This window comes from Falco rusticolus, chromosome 1, assembly GCF_015220075.1.
Source record: "Falco rusticolus isolate bFalRus1 chromosome 1, bFalRus1.pri, whole genome shotgun sequence".
NCBI classification, from domain to species: domain Eukaryota; kingdom Metazoa; phylum Chordata; class Aves; order Falconiformes; family Falconidae; genus Falco; species Falco rusticolus.
In genome coordinates, this window is record NC_051187.1 from 48,507,651 (window position 1) to 48,529,031 (window position 21,381).

At 39.2% G+C, this 21,381-nt stretch overlaps 1 protein-coding gene across 2 annotated transcripts in view; it reads right to left on the minus strand.

The window, feature by feature from the left end:
- Nucleotides 1-10,254: 10,254 nt before the first annotated feature.
- GUCY1B1 (guanylate cyclase 1 soluble subunit beta 1) overlaps nucleotides 10,255-21,381 on the minus strand; it is a 43,497-nt gene continuing 32,370 nt past the window's right edge. For both annotated transcript variants that reach the window (XM_037378115.1, XM_037378125.1), the window contains 7 exons: nucleotides 21,134-21,267; nucleotides 20,135-20,332; nucleotides 17,613-17,850; nucleotides 16,607-16,747; nucleotides 15,312-15,466; nucleotides 14,872-14,998; nucleotides 10,255-11,552 (listed from right to left, as the gene is read on the minus strand). In XM_037378115.1, coding sequence (XP_037234012.1) covers nucleotides 11,529-11,552; nucleotides 14,872-14,998; nucleotides 15,312-15,466; nucleotides 16,607-16,747; nucleotides 17,613-17,850; nucleotides 20,135-20,332; nucleotides 21,134-21,267 — 1,017 coding nt within the window. In that variant the 3' untranslated portion in view covers nucleotides 10,255-11,528. The remainder of the gene's footprint in view (nucleotides 11,553-14,871; nucleotides 14,999-15,311; nucleotides 15,467-16,606; nucleotides 16,748-17,612; nucleotides 17,851-20,134; nucleotides 20,333-21,133; nucleotides 21,268-21,381) is intronic.

Sequence of the window (21,381 nt, forward strand, 5' to 3'; positions counted from 1 at the left end):
TAATGCCAAACAACTTCAGACCAAGCCCATGTAAACTTACAGTTCACTTGTAGATTGTGCATGCTCTAGTCTGGAAGCGTTACATCACATCTTCGTCCTTTCCTGCACTCTGAATAAGTGGAATTTTGGCATTTCATTTTTGGTGGGGTTTTTTTTGGTTGGTTTTTTTTTTTTAGTTTAAACTTCTGAGCAACTTATGAATAAAAGTGGCAAACAACACCGCATGTGAAACAAACCAGATATGAGGGGGAAAAAACCCACCCCAAATATTTAACTGGAGAAACATCACAAAATATCTGGTTTAAGATGAATTATAAGAAGCTGTTCGCTGTTGACACATGAAAATCTAACAAACAGTAACAAGTAGAAAAGGAAAAAAAGGAGAAAAGGCAAAGCTGTTACTAAGAGATCTACACAATTCTAAAAAAATCTGAGAGAAACAAGGTCACATCATGCATTACAACACCATAATTTAGAAACTTCAATTTTCCTGAAGAGCAAGCTGCCAGTTGCTCTTTATTTTCCAGTATTCCACTTCAGACAAGGACTTCACCATGTGTAGCTCTTCACAAGATGTGGACCCTTTTCCAAAGGGCCTTCAGCCTTAGAAAACTGTTAATTATCCATCTCATCCATCAACTCAAAGCACCAAATTCAAAATGCCAAAATGTTTTGGGATGCCACTTTAAATTGTCAAATGGGAAAGCAGGGTAGGTAGGCAATGGCTATTACCTGTTCCCTCATCCCGACTGCTTGCAAAGAAAGCTTTGATGTCTTAACATTGAACAAATGGCCTAAATAGTGAGCAGACAACTGCACTGCAGTGATGGGCATGACTGTCCTCAGGCCTCCCTTGAGGGGAGGCATGTTCACACCTGGTATGTGAAGAAGCAGGGGCAGCAATGTTTTTGAATTGTGTTGAACAGCCCAGCTACTTGCTACCCAGTTATTTTGATGATATCTTTGTGTTTGCTCCAGCAAATACTCACCCACATAAGCTCTGCTGAGGACACTAGCAAATATTGGATTATGAGGTTTATAGCTAAATTTGGAGATAATCTATTCACTCTTTACTGCTGATACATGACTGAATTCTCTCTAGCTGGCATCGCCAGTTTCTGCATATCCCATGAGAAGTTTTCAGTACAATAGGCCCACAAGAATCTTTTGGCAGAAAAAAACCTGTCTAGAAATCAAGAACAGTATAAGCAAATTAATAACCACATTCAATCCCAAAGATACATCCAATCAGGGTAACGATCTCTCTGGGGAAGAGAAAGGGGTCGTTTCCAAGATTAGAACAGAGTATTTCTTGTGACACTTTGATGAGAGGTATGCTTCATATCTCTGAGGAAAATCCGAAGGCCTGAGGAACCAAACCATTCGTGTGCTAAGGAAAATCCTAGACATTTACCTTCTTTCTTAACTTTTGTGTCTTTCATAACATCAGAGAGGAAATATACCTTCTAAATGCAGAACCTGCTGCTGAGTTTGCACTCAGCAAGGCGTTAGGCTCTGTTAATTAACCCTTACAGGAGCTTTTCATCACACTCTCACAGTTTAAAGTCAACAAATATATTTCAGAATTCAGCTGCATAATTCTGGCATTGTTCCCTCAATAGAGCAAAGAGCATAAAAACATCCACAAACTGATCAGTCATTTACATGATCTCAAGACCAGCCCTTGGGTGCCCTGCAAGGAAAACATGCAACAATCACTTATCAATATGTATTTCATTAACAACAAAGTCTTATGCAATGGTGGTTAAAGCTAGCCAAATTCTAGAGGGTTGCACCAAGGAGAAGACTTGACTACTTTTTTTTCAGTCTTCCTACCTGGATTTAAAAACACTAGGTTACCCAAGGGCTCTCTACCTTCAAAGAATCAGCTGAAAGAGGTTGAGGGTTATTTTGTGAGATTGTTCAGCCATCAGGACAGAATAGCTGCCCTGCTGAGAAAGCTACAAAAGGCAAGGATTTATATCATGTGTTCTGACTGAACGCATTTGGCTATGTATTACAAACAACACATTAACAAAATAAATCATATACAGGACTTGTTAATTAAAATTAGTGCATCATTCACATACATCAAGAAATCATTATTTGCCCTAAGGAGCACAAAGGACGACAGAACAGACAACAGATGCCAGGCAGCTCTCAGATTCATAAAACAATTCCTTTGGCCATACTTACAGGATCAGTTAGTAGTCAACATTTGCCCCTCTTTTTCTTGTTAAAAGTGAAAAAGCAGCAACATTGCTTTGTACTGTTCCTTTTAGTGCTGATGGGAAGAAAGCCCTTGGCAGGGACCAGAGCCTCTGTTATCTTGCACATCAGATTCCCTCACCCATGTCCTCTGCACCCACAAACTCACACTCCCTCTGCTGCAGGGCAAGGCAGGTGCATCTCACGTAGTGCTGCTTATGCAAGTGCCCGGACAACCACAAGAGCCCAAGCAAGGCCTAACGCTCAGAAAGCACCGTCTCCTTTGCCTTGAAGCCTCCCCATTATCTGTTCCACCTGCCCCTGTAAGGTGGAAAGAGGCATCAATGAAAAAGCCACAGCAGTGCTTAAAGTTGTTCCCTGATTGAGCTATGTGCTGGTGGATTGGGACCGTTCCTTTCATCACCTAATTTCCTGCTCAGGTCCCTATTTCCTGATTGCTAGTAAATTGTTTTGCACCAAGCCATGCACTGATAGAATTCACCCACTTGCGTATCAGTCAGAAGAAAGCTGCTTTTTGTTTTTCCATGGGCAAGGAGTTCTCCAGCACTTGTTTGTTATTTAGGAGCAGGAGACATTCCAACCTGACCTAGCTATGGTGGCTAGTAATGCTCATGATTTATAGATACTTTCAAGTTTGGTGAGCAAGTAAAATAATTCTGATAAATGTAATGTAAAGTTCATATTTGCATTATTGAGATGTACAGAAGGGAAAGGGAATTGTTACAGAAACAGATGAGGGAAAGAAGCAATGACTGTTTAACATCAGTCCATGCAGTTTATCCACATCCTCATAATTAAAGGTTGTGCAGTAGTTTGAAGATGGTAGAACAGAAGTATCAGACTTAGGGGCTTCTGGCATACTCCAGATAGGAGCCAGTCTGGAAAAAAATATGATGCTGATTTTTCTTTTTTTGCAAGTGTTTTCAATCCTGTCTCCAACTCAGAAACACCTTCAGTAACACTTGTTTTAATATAACTTCTTCTGTATATTCACCAGAAGGCTGTGGTCAAAACTAACATAAGGCACAGAAACAGATGTTTAAAATGGATTACCCTGCATTGGGAGCGATACTGCTGGTCAGCAGGAACTGGAAACTCCTAGCAAAGAAATGAGGGCTCCATGGCAGAAGCCACTCTTGAAGTGCTGACGAGCTCTTTCTAACAACTAATTCCATTAACAGGCTGGATTAATGCACCATGGTAATGCCCTAAAATAACATCATCTTGCAGCAATGTTGCAGTTGCCACAAGTCTCCAGGTTCACAGGGGGCAATAAAATCAGCCACTATGCAAGTGGAAATTACACAAAAATTTGTCTATGAGAAACTATCTATGAAATATGAAATGTTTAGAAAGATGTGAAAACATAGTATCTTTGGCTTGTAAGTCTTAAACAATTAAAACAAATAATTACCTTTTAAAATAGGATCTGCTTTGTATCAAGTTTTTTGGTTGATTCTAGGATGCTTTTCTTGTAAGAGCTTCCTGTAAATGTAGTTATGGGAATACCATGCCCTGCTTGGGGAAAAGTTTAACTCATTTATCTTGAATTGAAGCTGTTAAATAATGCGGGTGTGTTACATATTCCTTACCAGAAAAGTTCAACTGATGTCTGAAGTCCAAAGCAGAGTTAGAATTCATCAAGAAGGGAAAGGCTCCTGATTTTCTTCAGGGTGGTGGGGGCAGGCAGGGGTAAGATGAGAATTCAGTACTTTAGTAAAAACAAAGCCAATGAACCAAAAGGATGGACAGTGTCCCTTGAGACATATGCAGCACAGTTTGGGGACCATTCCCCCAGGAAATAAGGTTCAAGTGAAAACTGGGGTTGAGACTTTCAGAGAGGTAGAGATCCAATCGTTAAACCAGCACTTCTGTCCAGAGAGCCTCTCTTTTCAGCCTTATAAAATAAGCAATGACAGTTAATATATCTAATTCTGTTATTTGACAAATTATTACATGTTGAAGGAAGCAAATGCTTTCAAAAATAAGTATTTTCCTATATAACAAAATTGACCTTTCTTTTCCTCCAGTGACCAAAGCAAAGCAGCAGTTATTTCCACGGTCTTCCTTAGGAGGAAAATTGAGTACCTCAGGAAAGCAAGTTTTTCCAACAGCTGCTGACTTTAGATTGTGCTGTCTGTACACCACTCTTGCTACTCCACAGACAGTACACAAATGGGTGCACAGTCAAAGGTGCCTGTTCGGTCAGTAATTCCTCATCTTTTAAACAGGAGTACTGCAGGCACAGCAGAGAGCTAACTGCCTGCTACTCAGGAGAAAGCCACCAACTAACAAGATGACCCCCCGTGCTTCTTCCCTAACAAATACCTGCAAGATCCTGCTACCTCCAACCTAAAGCAAGCCCCCAGCACCCAGGGTAAGCCCCTTGCCTCCAGACTGATGGTGAGCTGCTTCTCTGTGCCCTTTTGCCAGGATGGTGACAGCAGGGGAGGTTGACAAGACCCTGGAGGTGCACAGTCCTGCAGCCACAGCAAGCTCATTGCCCCTTCCCTGGCTGGCAGCAGACTCTCTGCCCTGTGATTGCAGATCAGACTTCTGGACGTCTCTTCTGGGTGTCTACACAGTGCTGGGACAGAAACACTCACCAGCATCAGGTCACCTCCCAAGGGCCTTACTCACAACCTGCTCATGAATCCATACTTCCAGAGGCACTGCCCTCTTTCAGAAAGGGAAGAGACTTAGTGTGCCATCTGCGCATGTCACCAACCCCACAGGGGTCAACATTTTGAAGCTGCACACTTGGTAGGTCGGCATGATCTCCTGCCCCCCTTCCTCCTTTTCTGAGTGAGGGTTTATCAAGGTTAGGTCATTTGGAGCGTGATGGAGGAAGGGCAATCAAGCATTTGCAGTCAGAGCTACAATGAGCAGGTTCTCTTTGATTGATTTTAGCTTCTCTTCCTCCTCATTCCTGCAAAACATCTGCAGTCTCATGAATTATCTCCAGCCATAATCTATCTGTGGAAGCGAATTATCCCTACGGCCTGTCTGCTTGTTTAATTCGGAATTTACTGGCTGCCTTCAATGAGAGTTTTGCTTGGGTATTAGTTGCACACTCTTAGATCCCGTAACACGGCTAACAGGACTGCAGTCCCCGCTCTCGGGAGAGGTGATGGCCCAAGACAATGCCACCCAGCCAGAAGGGCCCAGAGAGACAGCCCCCACCCGACAGGAGCACTGTGCGAGGTGCCTGTGCCCATGTCATGGCCTCACAAAAGTAACTCAGCAGCAAACACGCAGCTCATCATTAGCTCTCTTTGCAGGAAAGCTTTATCTTCTGAGCATGTATAAACAGAAAATAAACATTAAAACATGAGAGGGTAAAAGTATCCAGTTCACAGTACCACCTTCTACAGATTTCAATTTAAAAAAAAAAAAAAAAAGAAAAACAAAAAACAAACCAGACACATTTCTTCTTCAGTCAGCTCCTGTCCTACCCTGCCCTTGACACTGTCCATGTCATTCTTGCTGGGGTCACGGCCAAGTAAGGCCCCACTATCGCTTTTTCCCCAATGCTAAAGCATGTGATACTTTCCCCCTAACTAGTTTTGAGTTGCTGCCCAAGAAAACTTACTCTTCCCGCTAAAAATTAACTAGCAACAAAAGAGAAGCCCAGACAAATTGAGCAAATGTCTTGCAAAAATGTTTCTGACCGTGTTGCAGTGCTTCAGCAGACGGCATCCACGGGCAGGCTGAGTGCGGACCCAGCACCGGCCCAGAGCAGCTGCGGTCCTGGCTGTATCAACAAAAGCCTCATCCCTTTTGCAGGACTAATGCGAATTCAGAAACCCACCTCATTGCTTCCCTGCAAGTTTTGATTCAGAGAAGGTCAGATTTCCTTTTCTAAAGTATGTCCTGTTTTGTTACGATTTTACAAAGCAAATTGAAATTGTTTTTCGGATGAAGAGCATTTTACCCAGGTGGTATTACAGTCGGACATGCAGGTACCTCTCCTGTGTTTTTGTTTTCTTTTCCAGGGCACTATCTTATTATATGTAGAAAAAGTATGCCTCTTAATCATGGAAGATGGGGGAAGTAAGTCTTTGCTCTCACACTGGAGGACACCAGAACTCAGGCGCTGCAGTGCTCTAACACAGCACCTCTGCCTGCTTCACTGCTGTTATCACAGGGTGGCACCCAGCATCAGGTCTGACTCTGAGACCTATAGGCAGGATCATACGCAAAGCAACCCCTATGGTTTTATGCTGTCAGCCTTGCCGAGCTGTCAAAACCTGACACAACAGTCTAATATACCCTTTCTGCTTTCTTTGAGACCATTGCAACGTTCTACGTAGACTGCCTGGTGTTGTAGCAACAGGGGAGAAAATATTAACATCCTGCAGCACTTAATTAGAAAACATGACATCATCTGACACAGAACAGCATCTTCTATTACACAAGAAGGAACATAAAACGCAGGGACTGGCAGCTGTGCCCGTGAAGAGCCACCCAGTCAGATTTATTGGCTGCCTAGTGCATGATCTCCCATGTTGCAGCAGCTCTTCCTTTTGCAGGTTCGTTCTGAACAATTAATTGGAGTTTTTAGCCTGTTGAGGCCAGAAATTAAGAAAGCATAATGAGAAAGGGAAACAGTGGCATTTTGAAGTGTTGGGTTCACTTTGGCTTTTTTTTTGATAGGCCACGGCACTCAGTCTGAGTAGTATTTCCTACTGCTGCAGTGCTGCGGTGCCAGGAAAAACCTGGTCCAAAGGCAGGGAACTATCACAGTTAAAATGTGACATAGCTGGGAATGCAAGAGACAGTGGAGATTGTGTCCAGCTGTGTTTTTCAACTGAAAATACAAGTCAACATTTACCCACAGATACCACAGTGGGAAAATGAATCATACCCAGTAAAGAGTATGCAAAAAATCTGTCCTAGGACAAATATTTCATAAACAAATGTTGACTTTTTCTTGGCATCTCCACGATAAAACAAAATTAATTACAGCTTAAATACTGACATCTCCAGTTTAAAAATGAATACACAGCAAACCTTAAATTTACACAGTATGAGGACAAACGAGAAAACGTTTGTTGGCAATCTGAGACACTCGATCATTTGACTTGGAGCTCCAGTGCTCCCTCCTGTCCCTAGCTGAATCCTTCCCTGCCAGTAATTGTGCTCCCAAGATGGCTCATACATTTTGTGTTAAATAGAAAAGGACTGCAGGGAGAAGGACTCAAGAGTAATTACCCAAACCCCACACAGTGCCTTCATCAGGATTACTGCAGGATTATTGTACTTGTTGTACAGGCCTCACACGAGTGTCTTTTTTGCTGGACACAGGCCAAGCTGCAAGCAAAGAAGAAAGGCGGCCTACACATGTATCTATATTTGTGTGTGTATTTATAAAACCTGAGGGGTAGGATGATGTGGGAAAGGAAGGCTTTGTGAAAAGGCATGTATCTTCACTTTGTGAGCAAGTTTCTTATCCTCCAGATCATTACGTAATTGCCCACAAACACACCCATATCGTGGCAGAAGGCAACACTTTGGTTTCTGGTACAGGCTGTTAAATCTCGGAATGATTCACTATGCCCCCTGTGGAAAAAGGATATTTACTCTTCAGCCTCCTAGCACAGTTGTTGTTTTTTTTTAAATCAGATTGTTTCTGAATGCTTTGCATATGAAAATCACCATTTGACTCGCACAAAACATCTGAAAGTAAGAGGACATAATCTGCTTTCTTTTCTTTCCAGCAACCTTACACACAGTGTTTAGGACTTGTGAGAATTAGATGTGCATTTCTTCGCAATTAGTACATTGCATATTTCAGTAAGATTTATGAAGGTGGTTTGATTTTTCACTCAGTTCATCACAACACTATGCTCATACTGACACAGGGGCTGATGCCAGCAACAGAGGTTTATTTCTTACCTGAAAACTATGGCCGTGTAGTTTCAGTGGGGATATTTTGTTGTTTGGTTTTTATTTTTAAACAAAGGCTCAAGGACTTAATTGGTGTCCAGCTCAGGATTATGATTAACACCAGCTAGGAACTGCGAACACTTTCAGTCTTTTGTCTGCACTCAGCTAAATTCTGTCCTTTTAATCACAAGTCAGTTGTTTGAGCACTAGGCAGGATACCCAGCTTATCAAAGTGTAAAATCAACTCTGGAAGGCTAGAATGACCCCGAGAACCTGGGATATAAAAACCACACGAGCTTTAGGCCAGAGGTGTCCAGGATATGAACAGAGAAAAACAAATGTGTGCTAGCATTGGCTGACCGCTGCAAATTCACAGACCCTCATCACACAAAATTGCTTCTCTTGAAAAGTACAATTGTATTGTACCACAGAATTTGTACCAGATGCTATTTATATATTGAAATTCTCATAATAATCTCTTAAAAAAAACCCCAAAACCACTAACAAAGGCAATGTCTAACTTTTCAGAAACATATATGGAGCTAAAACCAGCAGTATTCCACCTCTGCTCTTCCTATGTATTGAAGTTAAGCCAGTTTTGACAGAATTCCACATGGGGCAGGTCAATGAAAACATCAGCATCTAAAAATATGGGCCACATTATCAAATGGCCTCATTGGTTGTGGAAGTCTTTATAATGTAACTTCTAAAGATTGACAGTGTGCACTTAATAAGCTTGCCTCAAGATTTACTGAAGCCTGTGAGAGTCCTTCTGCTGCTTTTCAAGCCTCGTATTAGGGGAAAAAAAAAAAAAAAAGAAAAAGTGTATTATCCAAGAAACATTAGCAACAATCCAACTACTCAGCCTGGCACTATGAAAGCCAACCACAGTTGTATTAGAGTAGCAGAGTTCCCTGCATGGCTACAGCCTCACTTAACAATGCACAGAAATCCAAATTCTTTTGAGTATCTGAATTCGAAGGAAAGCATACACTCCAGGAGATTACAAACAGCTAAGCATTCCATAATTTGCAATTTCATTGCTGCTTTCCCCTTTCTTCTCTTTGTTTCAACTTTTTTTTACAAAAAATACTAAAATAAACCAGATGCACTTGTAAACAGACTTTGGTAATTACTCTGCCTCATGTTTCTGCTAGAGAGCTGCTATTGAAAAAATAGATCACTGCAGTTAAATAGAAGAGGCAACAGAGCACACACAAAAGAACTAAACAGAACTGCGTAAGGTTTTACTGTTATCTGAGAATAATACTTAACCAAAGTATAGTTTTAGTGGCTGCAAGTGGCATTTAAGTGAAGACCAGTTCTAGTAATAAAAATGGTGAAGTGCCTAAATCATACTGGTTTCCTTGAAGTAAAAAGCTCTTATATGAACACAATATATGAGCTATTATTTTAGTGCTTTAAGAAATTGGTTGTTACAAAGTAGCTTAACAGGAGGTTTAACAGTCTGAAATGATCAAGAAGGTAAAATATAAACTCAATTTTCTGGCATGCCATCTTCCATCATGAAGCATAATACAGAAACTTCAGTTACTTCACAGCCATTTGCATGAATTATGTCAATGCACAACTACAGCTGTCACAAACCCCACGCCTTTAGAAGTCACCATGAAAGTTTTGGTAAGCTCGATCAACTTCAAGTGCAAATTGCTGTTGTGTACCTATTAGAGTGAGGGCAATCTCTCATGGAGAGCTGGGACGTGTTGCTGTCCGACAGTGAGGCGATGGAAAGGAACGCATGTGGCTTCCCATCTTCATTTCCCATTCCTAAAGCTTTGGTTGGTAATGTACATCCTGCTCAAAGTGGATGCCTAATAATTTTTGATTGTTAGATACTGTCCAGTCCAAGAGTTTCAAGGGAATGTATACATTTTTGTGAACTTGTCTACTATTTTCACAGCATTAATCTACACATTTTGAACACTCCTTTAATCTCAGGATGCAAGCCATTAATCTGAATGTGGTAGACTCTTAGATATTTGCAAAAATTAGAACAATTACTTGATAAATTATTTAAACTTGGACTTCAAATTATGGACTGGAGAACCATACTTGTTTTGTATCAAACAATAAAATACAGCTTTCACCAAAAAGAAAATCCAAGATTTCCGTAAGTCAGTGGAAAAAATAATTTATTGCAATTTCTTTTGCACATTAACATGAAACATTTACACATATATATTCTGTGCTGATAAGGTATACTAGATATAGACAATTTTTATACACAAAGTAATTGCACTATCCTATTTTATAATGCAAATATTCAGAAATTATCAGTCAGGTAAGAACAGATATTATTCACATAAAAATGCACTGTATGTTGAAGTTATGGAAAGTCTATGCATCTGAAACCTTGTCCACTTCTACTAACTGTACCAGCTGATAAAAGATACTATGTTCCCTTACAAGCTTTACATCCCTTAATTATGCCAGGAGACCTAGAATATTATCAGGTCCTCCCAAGGCATAAAATAGTATCATTTCTGAAAATTAGAGAAATCAAATCAAAAGGCAACCATGACAACCACATCTCGGCAGCACACCTTTCAATTCTGGGGACTCCATCACAAAAGAATCAAAGCACTACAGGTGGTTGAAAATTGTCCAGCAATCTGTTATTAACGTGACAATTTAGTTAATATAAATCAATGAGAAATACATTCCAAGTGAACAGCATTTCAGTAGAAGGACATTGGCACATGCTTCAAACGGCAGTATCAGACAAACTGCCCCTTTTCAATACAGCAAATGTTTACATAGTGTCTACAAAGGGAAAATGCAGGATGATATCAAAAGAGGAACCTTTTAAAGTGTTATTCACAAAATGAATGGGAGACATGGTAATAGCAGGGCTAAATCTGATAAACAACATTTATACAGTAATTTTCATAATGCTGCTTCAGATATTATTTTTAAAAATAGTTCTTTAGGTTCATTACTCTGCCCAACAACCAAAATACCTATCTTTCCAGAAATGCCACTGATTCACATAACCACTATACTTCAGAGATGAAGATGAAGATGTGAAGCATCAGATCAAAGTGGTTAGTTGTGGCGTGCATACTACAAAATTTTATTCATTATCTGGTGGTAGGAAGGGCTACATGTACATGACTGACGTGCAAAAATGCATATCAAAAAAAAGGAAAGCTTGAAATACATGCTCACAGCAGAGATAACACCACCAAACATTAAGGGGAAAAAATAGCAAGCAAGCCTGGAGGAAAATGTTGAGTATGATTTCAGGAGTAGGGCAAAAAACAATGGTACTGCACACAGCAATGGGAGGTATGACGTGAAATAGCATCCATAACTCAACCTTACTGCCTGGCACCCTATTTGGAGACAGTACTGCGCCCTATCCAGCGTCCTCTTCCTCTTCCCTCAGCTCAGAAAGCATCTTGCTTTGTTTCCTTGAGTGCATGCAAGTAGAATTTGAGAAGTAAGGTATTTTCTTTGAAGAAACAACATGGTGGGTCAACGCAGTGACAAAATACATTTTACAACTTGCAACCAGTATCAGTAAATAATAGAAATAATAAAACACAGCATAGGTAACGCACATATTTCTTCTGTATTTGTGGTATGTAGGAACATAACAATTCCTACATTCCCTGATGAACTACTTGCTCTGACCAAGATATTTTAACATGTTCCCATCAGTAATGTGGGGACATGGCAGAAGAGAAAGGTATTTGGAAGTGGGGAATGATGGAAGTTGCAGTCAGACACATGAGGGTCTCTGCAAGCTTTATTTTTTAAAACAAATCTGTTTTCAAGAGAGGAGCTACAGCTGAACCTCTGTTAAAATAATAATGATAGTAATAATTAATCTTGTGCAAACAACTGGATGCAAAATGAGTAACAGGTCACAGTTGCTTTTGTTCTATGTATATTTCTGATGCAATCCTTATTTTTGGTGTAGTGATATCATGGAAGAGATATTTTAACTTGAAAAAAGTAAAGCAGCAGCACTCCAAACACCACGGACTCTTGTAAATCAGGTCTTTCTCAGAAGTAACTGCTGCTCATGGTGACTGATATTAGACATGCCAACTCAGGAACCAAGTTTGAGGCATACTGAGCTGCCCCAACCCTATCATTTTCTAGCCTAGCAGAGAGACGGCATATTTTAAGCCTTGGTTTCACATCTCTATGCCAGCTGTAAATATTTCGTCCTCTTTCCTCACCATGTATTAATTACCGGGCTTCAGGGTAAAATATTATGCTGACAGATTTGCAAATGCTGAGCTAATCATTCCCTGAGGGATATAATGAGAAGGAGAATATATCACTAACGTGAATCCATCCCAGATTTAAAGATACTGGAGACAGAAAACTTCACAGTAAAAGAATAATCAGCAGAAGTATCTGCAGGATGATTTAAGAAGTATTTTCGTGTTTACTTCTATAAGCCACTTCTTGCAATATTCTGGAGTGACCTTTCAGGAAATTTACCATACAGTTTCTGAATATATGTTAACATGCCATACTCATTGTTATGAACAGTGCCCTTGAAATTAACAGCACTGCAATTAGCATGGGTATGTGTTTGAAAGGTCAGAGAAAATAAGATTTTGCAAAAAAACCCCCAAGACTACACCTTTGCCTAAAGCAAAGCGAATACTCTAAGGTAATCAAACATAAAAGATTGGTTATCCGATTTCCGCTTTCGATTACAGCTATTATGTACAGCCTATAAAGTGCCAGAAGTAACATGAAGAGTACCTTTACGAGACAAAGAGAAACTTCAGTCAAGTTCAGAAAATCTAAAGGAGTAAAACTCAGTGCATTTTTGTGTATGGACAGGCGAAATTATGCAGAGAGTGAAAAAGAATTAAAAGATTAGAGGATTATATTCTTTCACTTTTCATAATCACCCCTGACCAAATGACAGTTCCAATCACCACATGAATGTATCTTTCTAGTCTCCTCCCAAACTTGGTACAATTTAGAAGAAATACCTGTGAAGGGACAAGTCCTTCTAGCTATAAGAATTACATGTATATCTGATTTTCAGAATCAGCAAAAAATAAACACACACACATTTTGAGTGTGCTTAAACTGTGAGTCTTAAGTTCTCTTGAAAATCAGGCTGACAGTATTTGTGTCAGGTTTATTCCTACCCCCTAGTCCCTCTACACAAAGCCTGATTACTAGATAACAGTATCAGCAAGTACCTCTCAGGACTGCTGTGAGGATTAAGACAACCCACTGTTGTACAAGATCTCTAAAAGGAAAGTGCAATATTTAAAATTCTAAACTATCTGAACCCTATATTCATATTAAACGGGTGACGGTGAAACAAGGAAAATACCCACCTGACTCGGTACCCCTCTGAAATTTTACATTTAAAATTACAATGTGCCCTGCTACAAATGATAGGACATAATTTATAACGCAAAAAAAAGTGAAAGGTGTTTAATTAAAATACATTTTAAATACAACTATAGATTTGAAAGAATGGTAGCTGTGTGAACTTGTAGGTAATCTTGACACAGAATAAAAATAGAAAAGTATTATCAAAATTTATTACCAGAATATGTAAGTAATACATACTACGATACAGATTTTAGCAGAGTTCAAGTACAGGCTCTCCCCTGAAGTTTAATACTGGGAGTTACCATTAAAAAGTCAGTATTCATATACTTGGGTACCAGTGGTAATAAATCTGGATTAGATCTCCTAAAGAGCCCAAACAGTTTAACAGCCCAAATTTCATTTCAGAAGCACGTGAGTATTCAGATGCATAATTAGTTTCCTGTGACTTAGAAAAATTATCTCAGCCAACGTAACTGATGACATTATTTTAGTCAGTATATTTTTAAGATTAAACCTCATTAGCTTAAACCTCTTCCATTTTATATTACTTCAGGACAAAAGTCAAGCTATGTAAATTATTTTTAGCCTTTTTTCTCCCTGTTGGCAATGGTGTAATGTATGCACCTGCTCAACTATAGCAAATCAGCTGGCATACTGTAATCTGATTCAGTGTCTGAGTTTGTAGCACACTCGTGAGTCTAGATCTCACTGGCTTTTAATGGGATTTTGGTTAATACATGCCCAGACTTCTGAAATTGATGCATAAGCTTAAAGACTCACTCAGTGCTTGAAGAGCTTTACCCTACATCATTTTGAGAAGAGGATTTAGGCCTATTTGTCAATTAGAAGAATCAGTTTTCACCCTGTATATTTCTAAAGCAACACCTCTATCATGCAGCAGTCTCCAAAGAAGCAGATCCATCTGGGGTTAACGGACCACCACACATATCAGGTGTGAACCTGTCTGCAAGTAGTTGCTGGACTACTGCCTAACTATCTGAAGGCACATTCATCCACCCACTGTAAGAAAGCACATGATGAATTCTGAAGTGCTGATAACTCGACATATCAGCTAAACAGAAACAGCCATTATATTGCAAAATCTACTACAGTGGAGAAATACGTAAGAAAAGGGAGATATAAATATTTAAACACTTGGCATTCCCTCAAGCACTTTTTAAAATACAAAAGTGTTCTTTCAGGGACTGCAAAAACTGTAAAGACAAATAATCAAGGACTTTAACGTGCTGTCAAGATAATAAATGCATTAATGAAATAGTGTTGTACAAAACTTCATTTTTTCTAGGGAACGTTTAGTTTTCCAAATGCAAATGGATCTCAGTGGTTTAGATAAAATTTGTCATGTTTATACCTTGTTTAAAAGAAAAATTACACTCTGGTTAGTCATACCTCTGTCTCTGTACTCTTTCTGGACAAAAACCAAACCTGCATTGGTTCTTTTTTACCCTTCATAGAAACTGGACCTCTGTACTCCAGGTGGAACTGAGGATCTGAATTTTCTGGTGTCATAAGACACCTGAAATTGAAAAAGAAACATGTAAATTTATGTACTATGCATGCATGCCACACATTATATAAAATATTAAAGATGCTACAGATATGTGAGCAAATTACAAAAGTCAAATCTATCTCTTTATCTTTATTATATTTGCATAACAATAACAGTATATCATAATGCAGTCTGCCATACATTTTCTTGAGGATTCGCGTACTTAAATAATGTGTTGCAGGAGTCCTGTCACTTTCAACTCCCAACGACACTTTCACATTATGCTGACAAAGTGATTTCTTGTAAGATGTCAACACCAATAAAACACTTCATCACTCACCTGTAAGTATATTCAGAGACATTGATCTTTCCCTTTTCTCCAGTAGTTTCTGTTCTGCTTGTTAAATTGACAGTATTTCCAAAGAGACAGTAACGCGGCATCCTTTGGCCTATAACACCTGTGACTACCTCACCAGTGTGGATTCCTATTGTTATCTTGAGAGAGAAAAAAAAATAAAGTTTGAGTATTCAAAATTAATGTAACTAATCTGATGCCTCTGACTAAATACAGATATTACACCATTCCTATCTACTAGAGTTTTATTTTTTCAGTGTGCACTCCTGCTTCTTCAAAACCTTGCCTTTTGTGTTTCATGTTACTGGTTTTTTTTATTGTAGTGCAGTGTCATGACTCTCCCTCCCCCATGAAAGAATAAACTCCATATTTTTCCCGCATGCATCATGCCATGCTGCTATTACATACTGTGAAATTAAAAAAAAGGGGAAAGAGGCATACTCTGCAGGTCTGTGTTTAATGAGTGCTCAGAAGATGCAGAAATGGATAGTTTAGGTCAAGGAAAAAAGGCATTTCTCAAAGGAAACGTCATGGTATTTTACATTTAAAAACTCAGAGATTGGACAGGGGTTTGGGGAAGCTCATTCCTACAGTTACTGTAACGCTCCAAATCAAACCTTCTTGCTTCTTTGCCCAGTGACAAAGTCCAGAGCTCTAAGCTAGGTGTCAGACCAGTAACATTCATGTAAATAGAAATATGCATCACACTCATTACTTATTTTGCTCTCATAGCCTTCTGACGAGGACAGGTCAATGCAGCCTCCCCAGTTCTGTATTAATGCCCCAACATCTTCATAAAATCCCGCAATGAGTGAACTTCCACTAATACACATTTTTGCCAGTAATCACTGCCATAACCGCTTATTTTTATATCTTTTTAATGCAATATTTTCTTGTGCTGACATGAGGATCTGAAGCGTCATCAAAAATATCAGTGAGGGAATATTATTGTTCTTTTCACTGAGATGAAGAAGGCTCAACAAATTGTACTTGATGCACAATGGGAATTTGTTGATTAGATTGAAATGATTGGAAAACAGACATAAATGATGTGGACCTAATTTAATCCTTTAAAAGGTTAAACACTAATTAGATTTTAAGGTCTGAGAACTGTACATGTCACATCTACATGTGACTTCATTTTTGCAGATATCAATCTCAAAATCTAACAATAACAAAGCTTGCAAGGACTAGGACATGAACATAACCATATTTCAAAGCATTACCATTTTATCATGTCAAAGAATGGGCTCTTCATTCAAGCCCACACATTCACTAACCTGTACAGGCTCACCATCCACTTGAACTTGGCCTGCTATTTCCATCATATCCAAAGCCAGGTGGCAGATAGAACGTGCATGATGAATGCAAGGCTCTGGTAGACCACTCACGGTCATATACTTGTCCCCAACTGTTTCCACCTATCAAGATACACATTTTTCAATTACTTTATTATCACAGGCTTTAGAGTACAAGAATGGAAGTAGTGCTTCTTTCAAGACTGCTTGTCTTTTCAAATAGTTTCCCTTCACTTTCATTCAAATCACCTTAATTCCCGTCACATCTGTTTGTTACTGAAAAGAATGTATTTTATGTCCAAAACGTAACAAATCAAAATGACACTGTGAGTGTGTGAACTGGAGCCCTCTCTTCTGGGGTCTTCCAAATTTCTGTAGAAACTGAGCACTATGTTTGTCTTGGCTCAGACCCTTGATTCAATTGGCACAGGACATAAAACTGATTTCTATTAAAAGCTAGGAATGAATCTTAAACATATAAACACAGAAGAATTCACCTGTCTATATATATGGGATATATATATCTATCTCTTTCTACCTATCTACCTGCTACCAGCCACGTCTGCAACTACACCTCATTCCTAATGAAGGAATGAAATGCATGTTGAGTAACTGAACAGTAAATTAAAATTTACAACCAGGACAACCCAGGTATATGACTGAAAAACTTAAAACACAGGGTCAGCAGAACCACAAACTGCTTGTGTAAGTGTTCGTATCTGCTAAATATGGAAGTAGACACATATATCCACCTAACGGGTGACTGTGCAGAAATCCTGCTGAGAACTAAAGCCCTTTGTGTTCCTTCATGCATTTAGAAATAAACAACATACTCTTCTTCAGCTAAGTATTATCAAGTAACACAGTTCAGACTGAGAACAGAACTAGTGTTTTAAAAAAGCCTAAAATACAAAAGATGGAAAAGAGTGACATGATAGTAAATTATAAAAAAGTCACAGCTTAAATACTTTTAAAATCTTCTGCTTACCTTATAAACAAATGGATTTCTTCGTGAATCAGTCAGAATATCAAATCTTGTGTAAAGATCATTTAAAAGATTAACAATCTTCATGGCTCCCTCTCCAGAGGCATGTTTACTACAGAAGGCATTGAATCCAACAATGCCACTGAAAAGAATGGTCACATTGTCATACCGCTTCGCTGGAACGGGACGCTTGTGTCTCAGCTCATTTGCCACGGATGGTGGTAGAACAGAGTACAGTAATCTAAATGTGTAAGAAAAGAAAGGCACAAGAACGTGGAAAAGGTCTTTACACCAGCACTCTTCAAATATTTACTTGGTATCTCCTATAGGGTTTATAACACACTCACATCATCAAAGAGCAATATGCAAGATGTTTACTGAAAAGTGTATTATGTGGGACACAGGAACTGATCTACATCAGTGTACCTAAAGCCACGACATTTCAAACACGTATTAATGCAGATAAGATGCCAACAAAATGAGGTAAATATTACTAATTCTTCTGACGTGATCTGTTACTTGCTTGGATCATTTTTTTTTTATTATTGCTTAAGTATTTCTGTCCTATCCTCAGTTCATATAATCTGGTTTTGCTCACAAAACCATAAAAAATACAAAAAAGGCAACAAAGGCATCGGTTTCCCACCTTTGATCAATTCATGTGTTGCTAAATGCTTCCTTTTCTGTTGAGAATGTTGCTTTTAGGGTTTATTGCATGTTTTTTTTAATAATAGACTACATGACATATTAACATTTGCTCATATTACAAATTATGCAGATAAAATCCAAATCACTCACACAGAGTTTTCACCCTATTCTTATGTGTATTCCTTCAACTTTCTAATGGCCATCTTAAGGTGCATTTCCCTCCTTACACAGCAAAGATTCACAAAAATTGAGCATCATTTGGTACACAGCCTCCTGCACAAATCCTCATTAGTTGCATTTTTGGCAAGTTCACTACTGCATGAGTTATAATTAGTGAATACTTTCGGCACATGACACAGCAATTGACACTGTTCCAGTGGCTGCCAAGAAGGCTAGAATTCCTGAAGATAAAATGATTTCTACAAAACAAGTCAATAAGAATGAACAGAAAAATATTTTTAGACTCCTTGTCTCTCTGACTCTTCTGTCCATCCCTTTCAAGTCTTTTTACAACAATTTCCATTACTCTACTACAGGAAAAATAATCTGTCAATAGAATTCACAGCACAACAAATGTTAATTCTACTACTACAGAAGTATAATCCACAAGAAAAATCTATTACAGTGATGGGAACTATGTTTTATAAAGGAGAGTCAGCCACCATTCCTCCCCTCTACTCCACTCTCAAGAGACCCCACCTGGACTACTACTTCCAGCGCTGGGGCCCCCAGTATAAAAAGGACATGGACCTGTTGGAGGAGTCCAGAGGAGGACCATGAAGATGATCTCCTACGAAGACGGGCTGAGAGAGCTGGGGGGGTCAGCCTGGAGGAGAAGGCTCCGGGGAGACCTTCTAGCAGCTGCCAGTGCCTGAAGGGGCTACAGGAAAGCTGGGGAGGGACGTTGTACAGGGGCCTGCAGTGATGGGACAAGGGGGAACGGCTTTAAACTGAAAGAGAGGAGATTTAGACTAGAGACTAGGAAAAAATTCTTCCCTGTGAGGGTGCTGAGGCACTGGAACAGGTTGCCCAGAGCAGCTGTGGCTGCCCCATCCCTGGCAGTGCTCAAGGCCAGGCTGGACGGGGCTGGTGGAAGGTGTCCCTGCCCATGGCAGGGGGGTTGGGACTAGTGATCTTTAAGGTCCCTTCCAACCCAAACCATTCTATTGTTCTATTCTATGACTCTATGATCAACCTCACGCTGCTTGTCACACAAAGTTTTGTTTAATTTATTTGCCAGTAGTCCTAGAGCTCAGCTATATAGAGACTAATATATATATGTATTATATAGACAGATAATATAAAACTATATATACACTAATGCTATGAATTTGATTTTATAGTTACCTGTAGAAATGGATTTGGGGCTATCTAGATAATATTACTATCTAGATATAAGTACAATAATAAACTGTGTGCATTGGGCCCCAAATCGATTTCTACAGGTAACTATAAAACCAATTTCATAACATTAGCCTATTGCAAAACATCACCACTACACAGACTATTTTCAAGGCTTACAGGGTATGTTTTTCTGTTCTATTAACCTGTGAGCATGGTAGATGTAAGAAAGTCTGCAACACTACTGTTTTAGGTAATTCAAAAAGTAAAAAGGATTGTCAGTTTACTTCTCATAACTTTCCTTGTCAGGGAGGGAGCCACTAAAACACCTGTGCATGTAACAGCCTAGACTGCAGATGACATTTGACAATCTAAATAAAGAAATACCCTCTCAGGCGTTAAAGTGTTCCTTCTTGACTCCAAAATTATCGACCCTGAATATCTCCTCCCAAGATTCTGTTATTTTTTTAAGAAGGTAGCTATAAATAATATATCGCTGTGGCTGCTTCAGATCAAAATCAGGATTTGGTTCTTACGTGTCTGTCTTTTTCTTTTCATCTTCCAGTGCACGCAGTGTGTGCTGCAGTCTGTCAGTGAGGATCTCAAGCTCCTGAGTCAGTTTATATTCCTCTCTGAACTGTTCTCCCAAAAGAACCAGATCACGGGTCGCATCATGCAATGGAATATCACTCAAATATAAACCTCTTCTGGTTAAATCATCCAGGTTCATCACACTGCAACGTGGAGAAATAAATAATAACATGGGTACAATTAAACTTGCCAAAGGAGCATTTAAAACTCAAATGAAGCTGCTGAATAACAGAAGGATTATGCTTCTGAACTTGTGATGAGCTCTACAACATGACCATTCTATGAACTACCTCATTTGTGTTCATTCATGTTAACACATGGCTCTTGATTTTGCATTTAAATATAGACTTCACACTGATAAGTTCCATGAACGTACCGAATGTACATACTTCAGTACACACAGAAAAGTGAGATTACGTTAAATTAGCCTCTTCCCCTTCTGCCTTCATCCACTCTCTCCCTTTTACACAGGAGATTAACATAACTGTGTAATCTGATGTGTTAGCTCAACATGCTCTCAGCTAAAGCAGCCCTCCACTCAGCCCCCATTCCAGCCACTTCTTTATAATCATCACTGCTCTGTTACATTAAGACTACTGCAAAAATGTATGAATCTGCATAGGAAATCAAATCATTGTGACATTTCTTAGCACTCTCACAGTAAGAAACAAAGGACAAAACTTGCCAAAAATAGTGGAATCGGGAGAAATTCCCATTTGTACAAAGTGGGCCAGAGCATCCCAATGTTTACATTGAATTACTTAATAATCAGTCAAGTTCTGATGTTTAAATGCTTCTCCTTCTTTTAGTATAAACACATCAAAATCAATGAAGTCAATACTTGAACCAATTAATCGCTGTAGCACTACTGTCGCAAAGTGTTCTTAAAATCAGTAATTGTAAAATAAAAATCAGTATTATAGAAGTCTTCAGGTTTCAAGTACCTTGGCGAACAAAGAAAGAGAATGCTGTCTGCTTCAGGCAAGTAGATCATTTGCCCTTTCAGGCGTAAGCAGCTGATTTCTGTGCCAGTCAGCTCATCTTCACACTCCAGCTTTTCCACATCCAACAGCCCCTCCTGGTGATGAAAAGTCACAATTATATAAGGGCAACAGTACATGTGTTACACACCAGGCCATGTACTAAGAGCCTTTACTACGAAGGCAGTCAGAATGTTTAATTGGAGTTACAG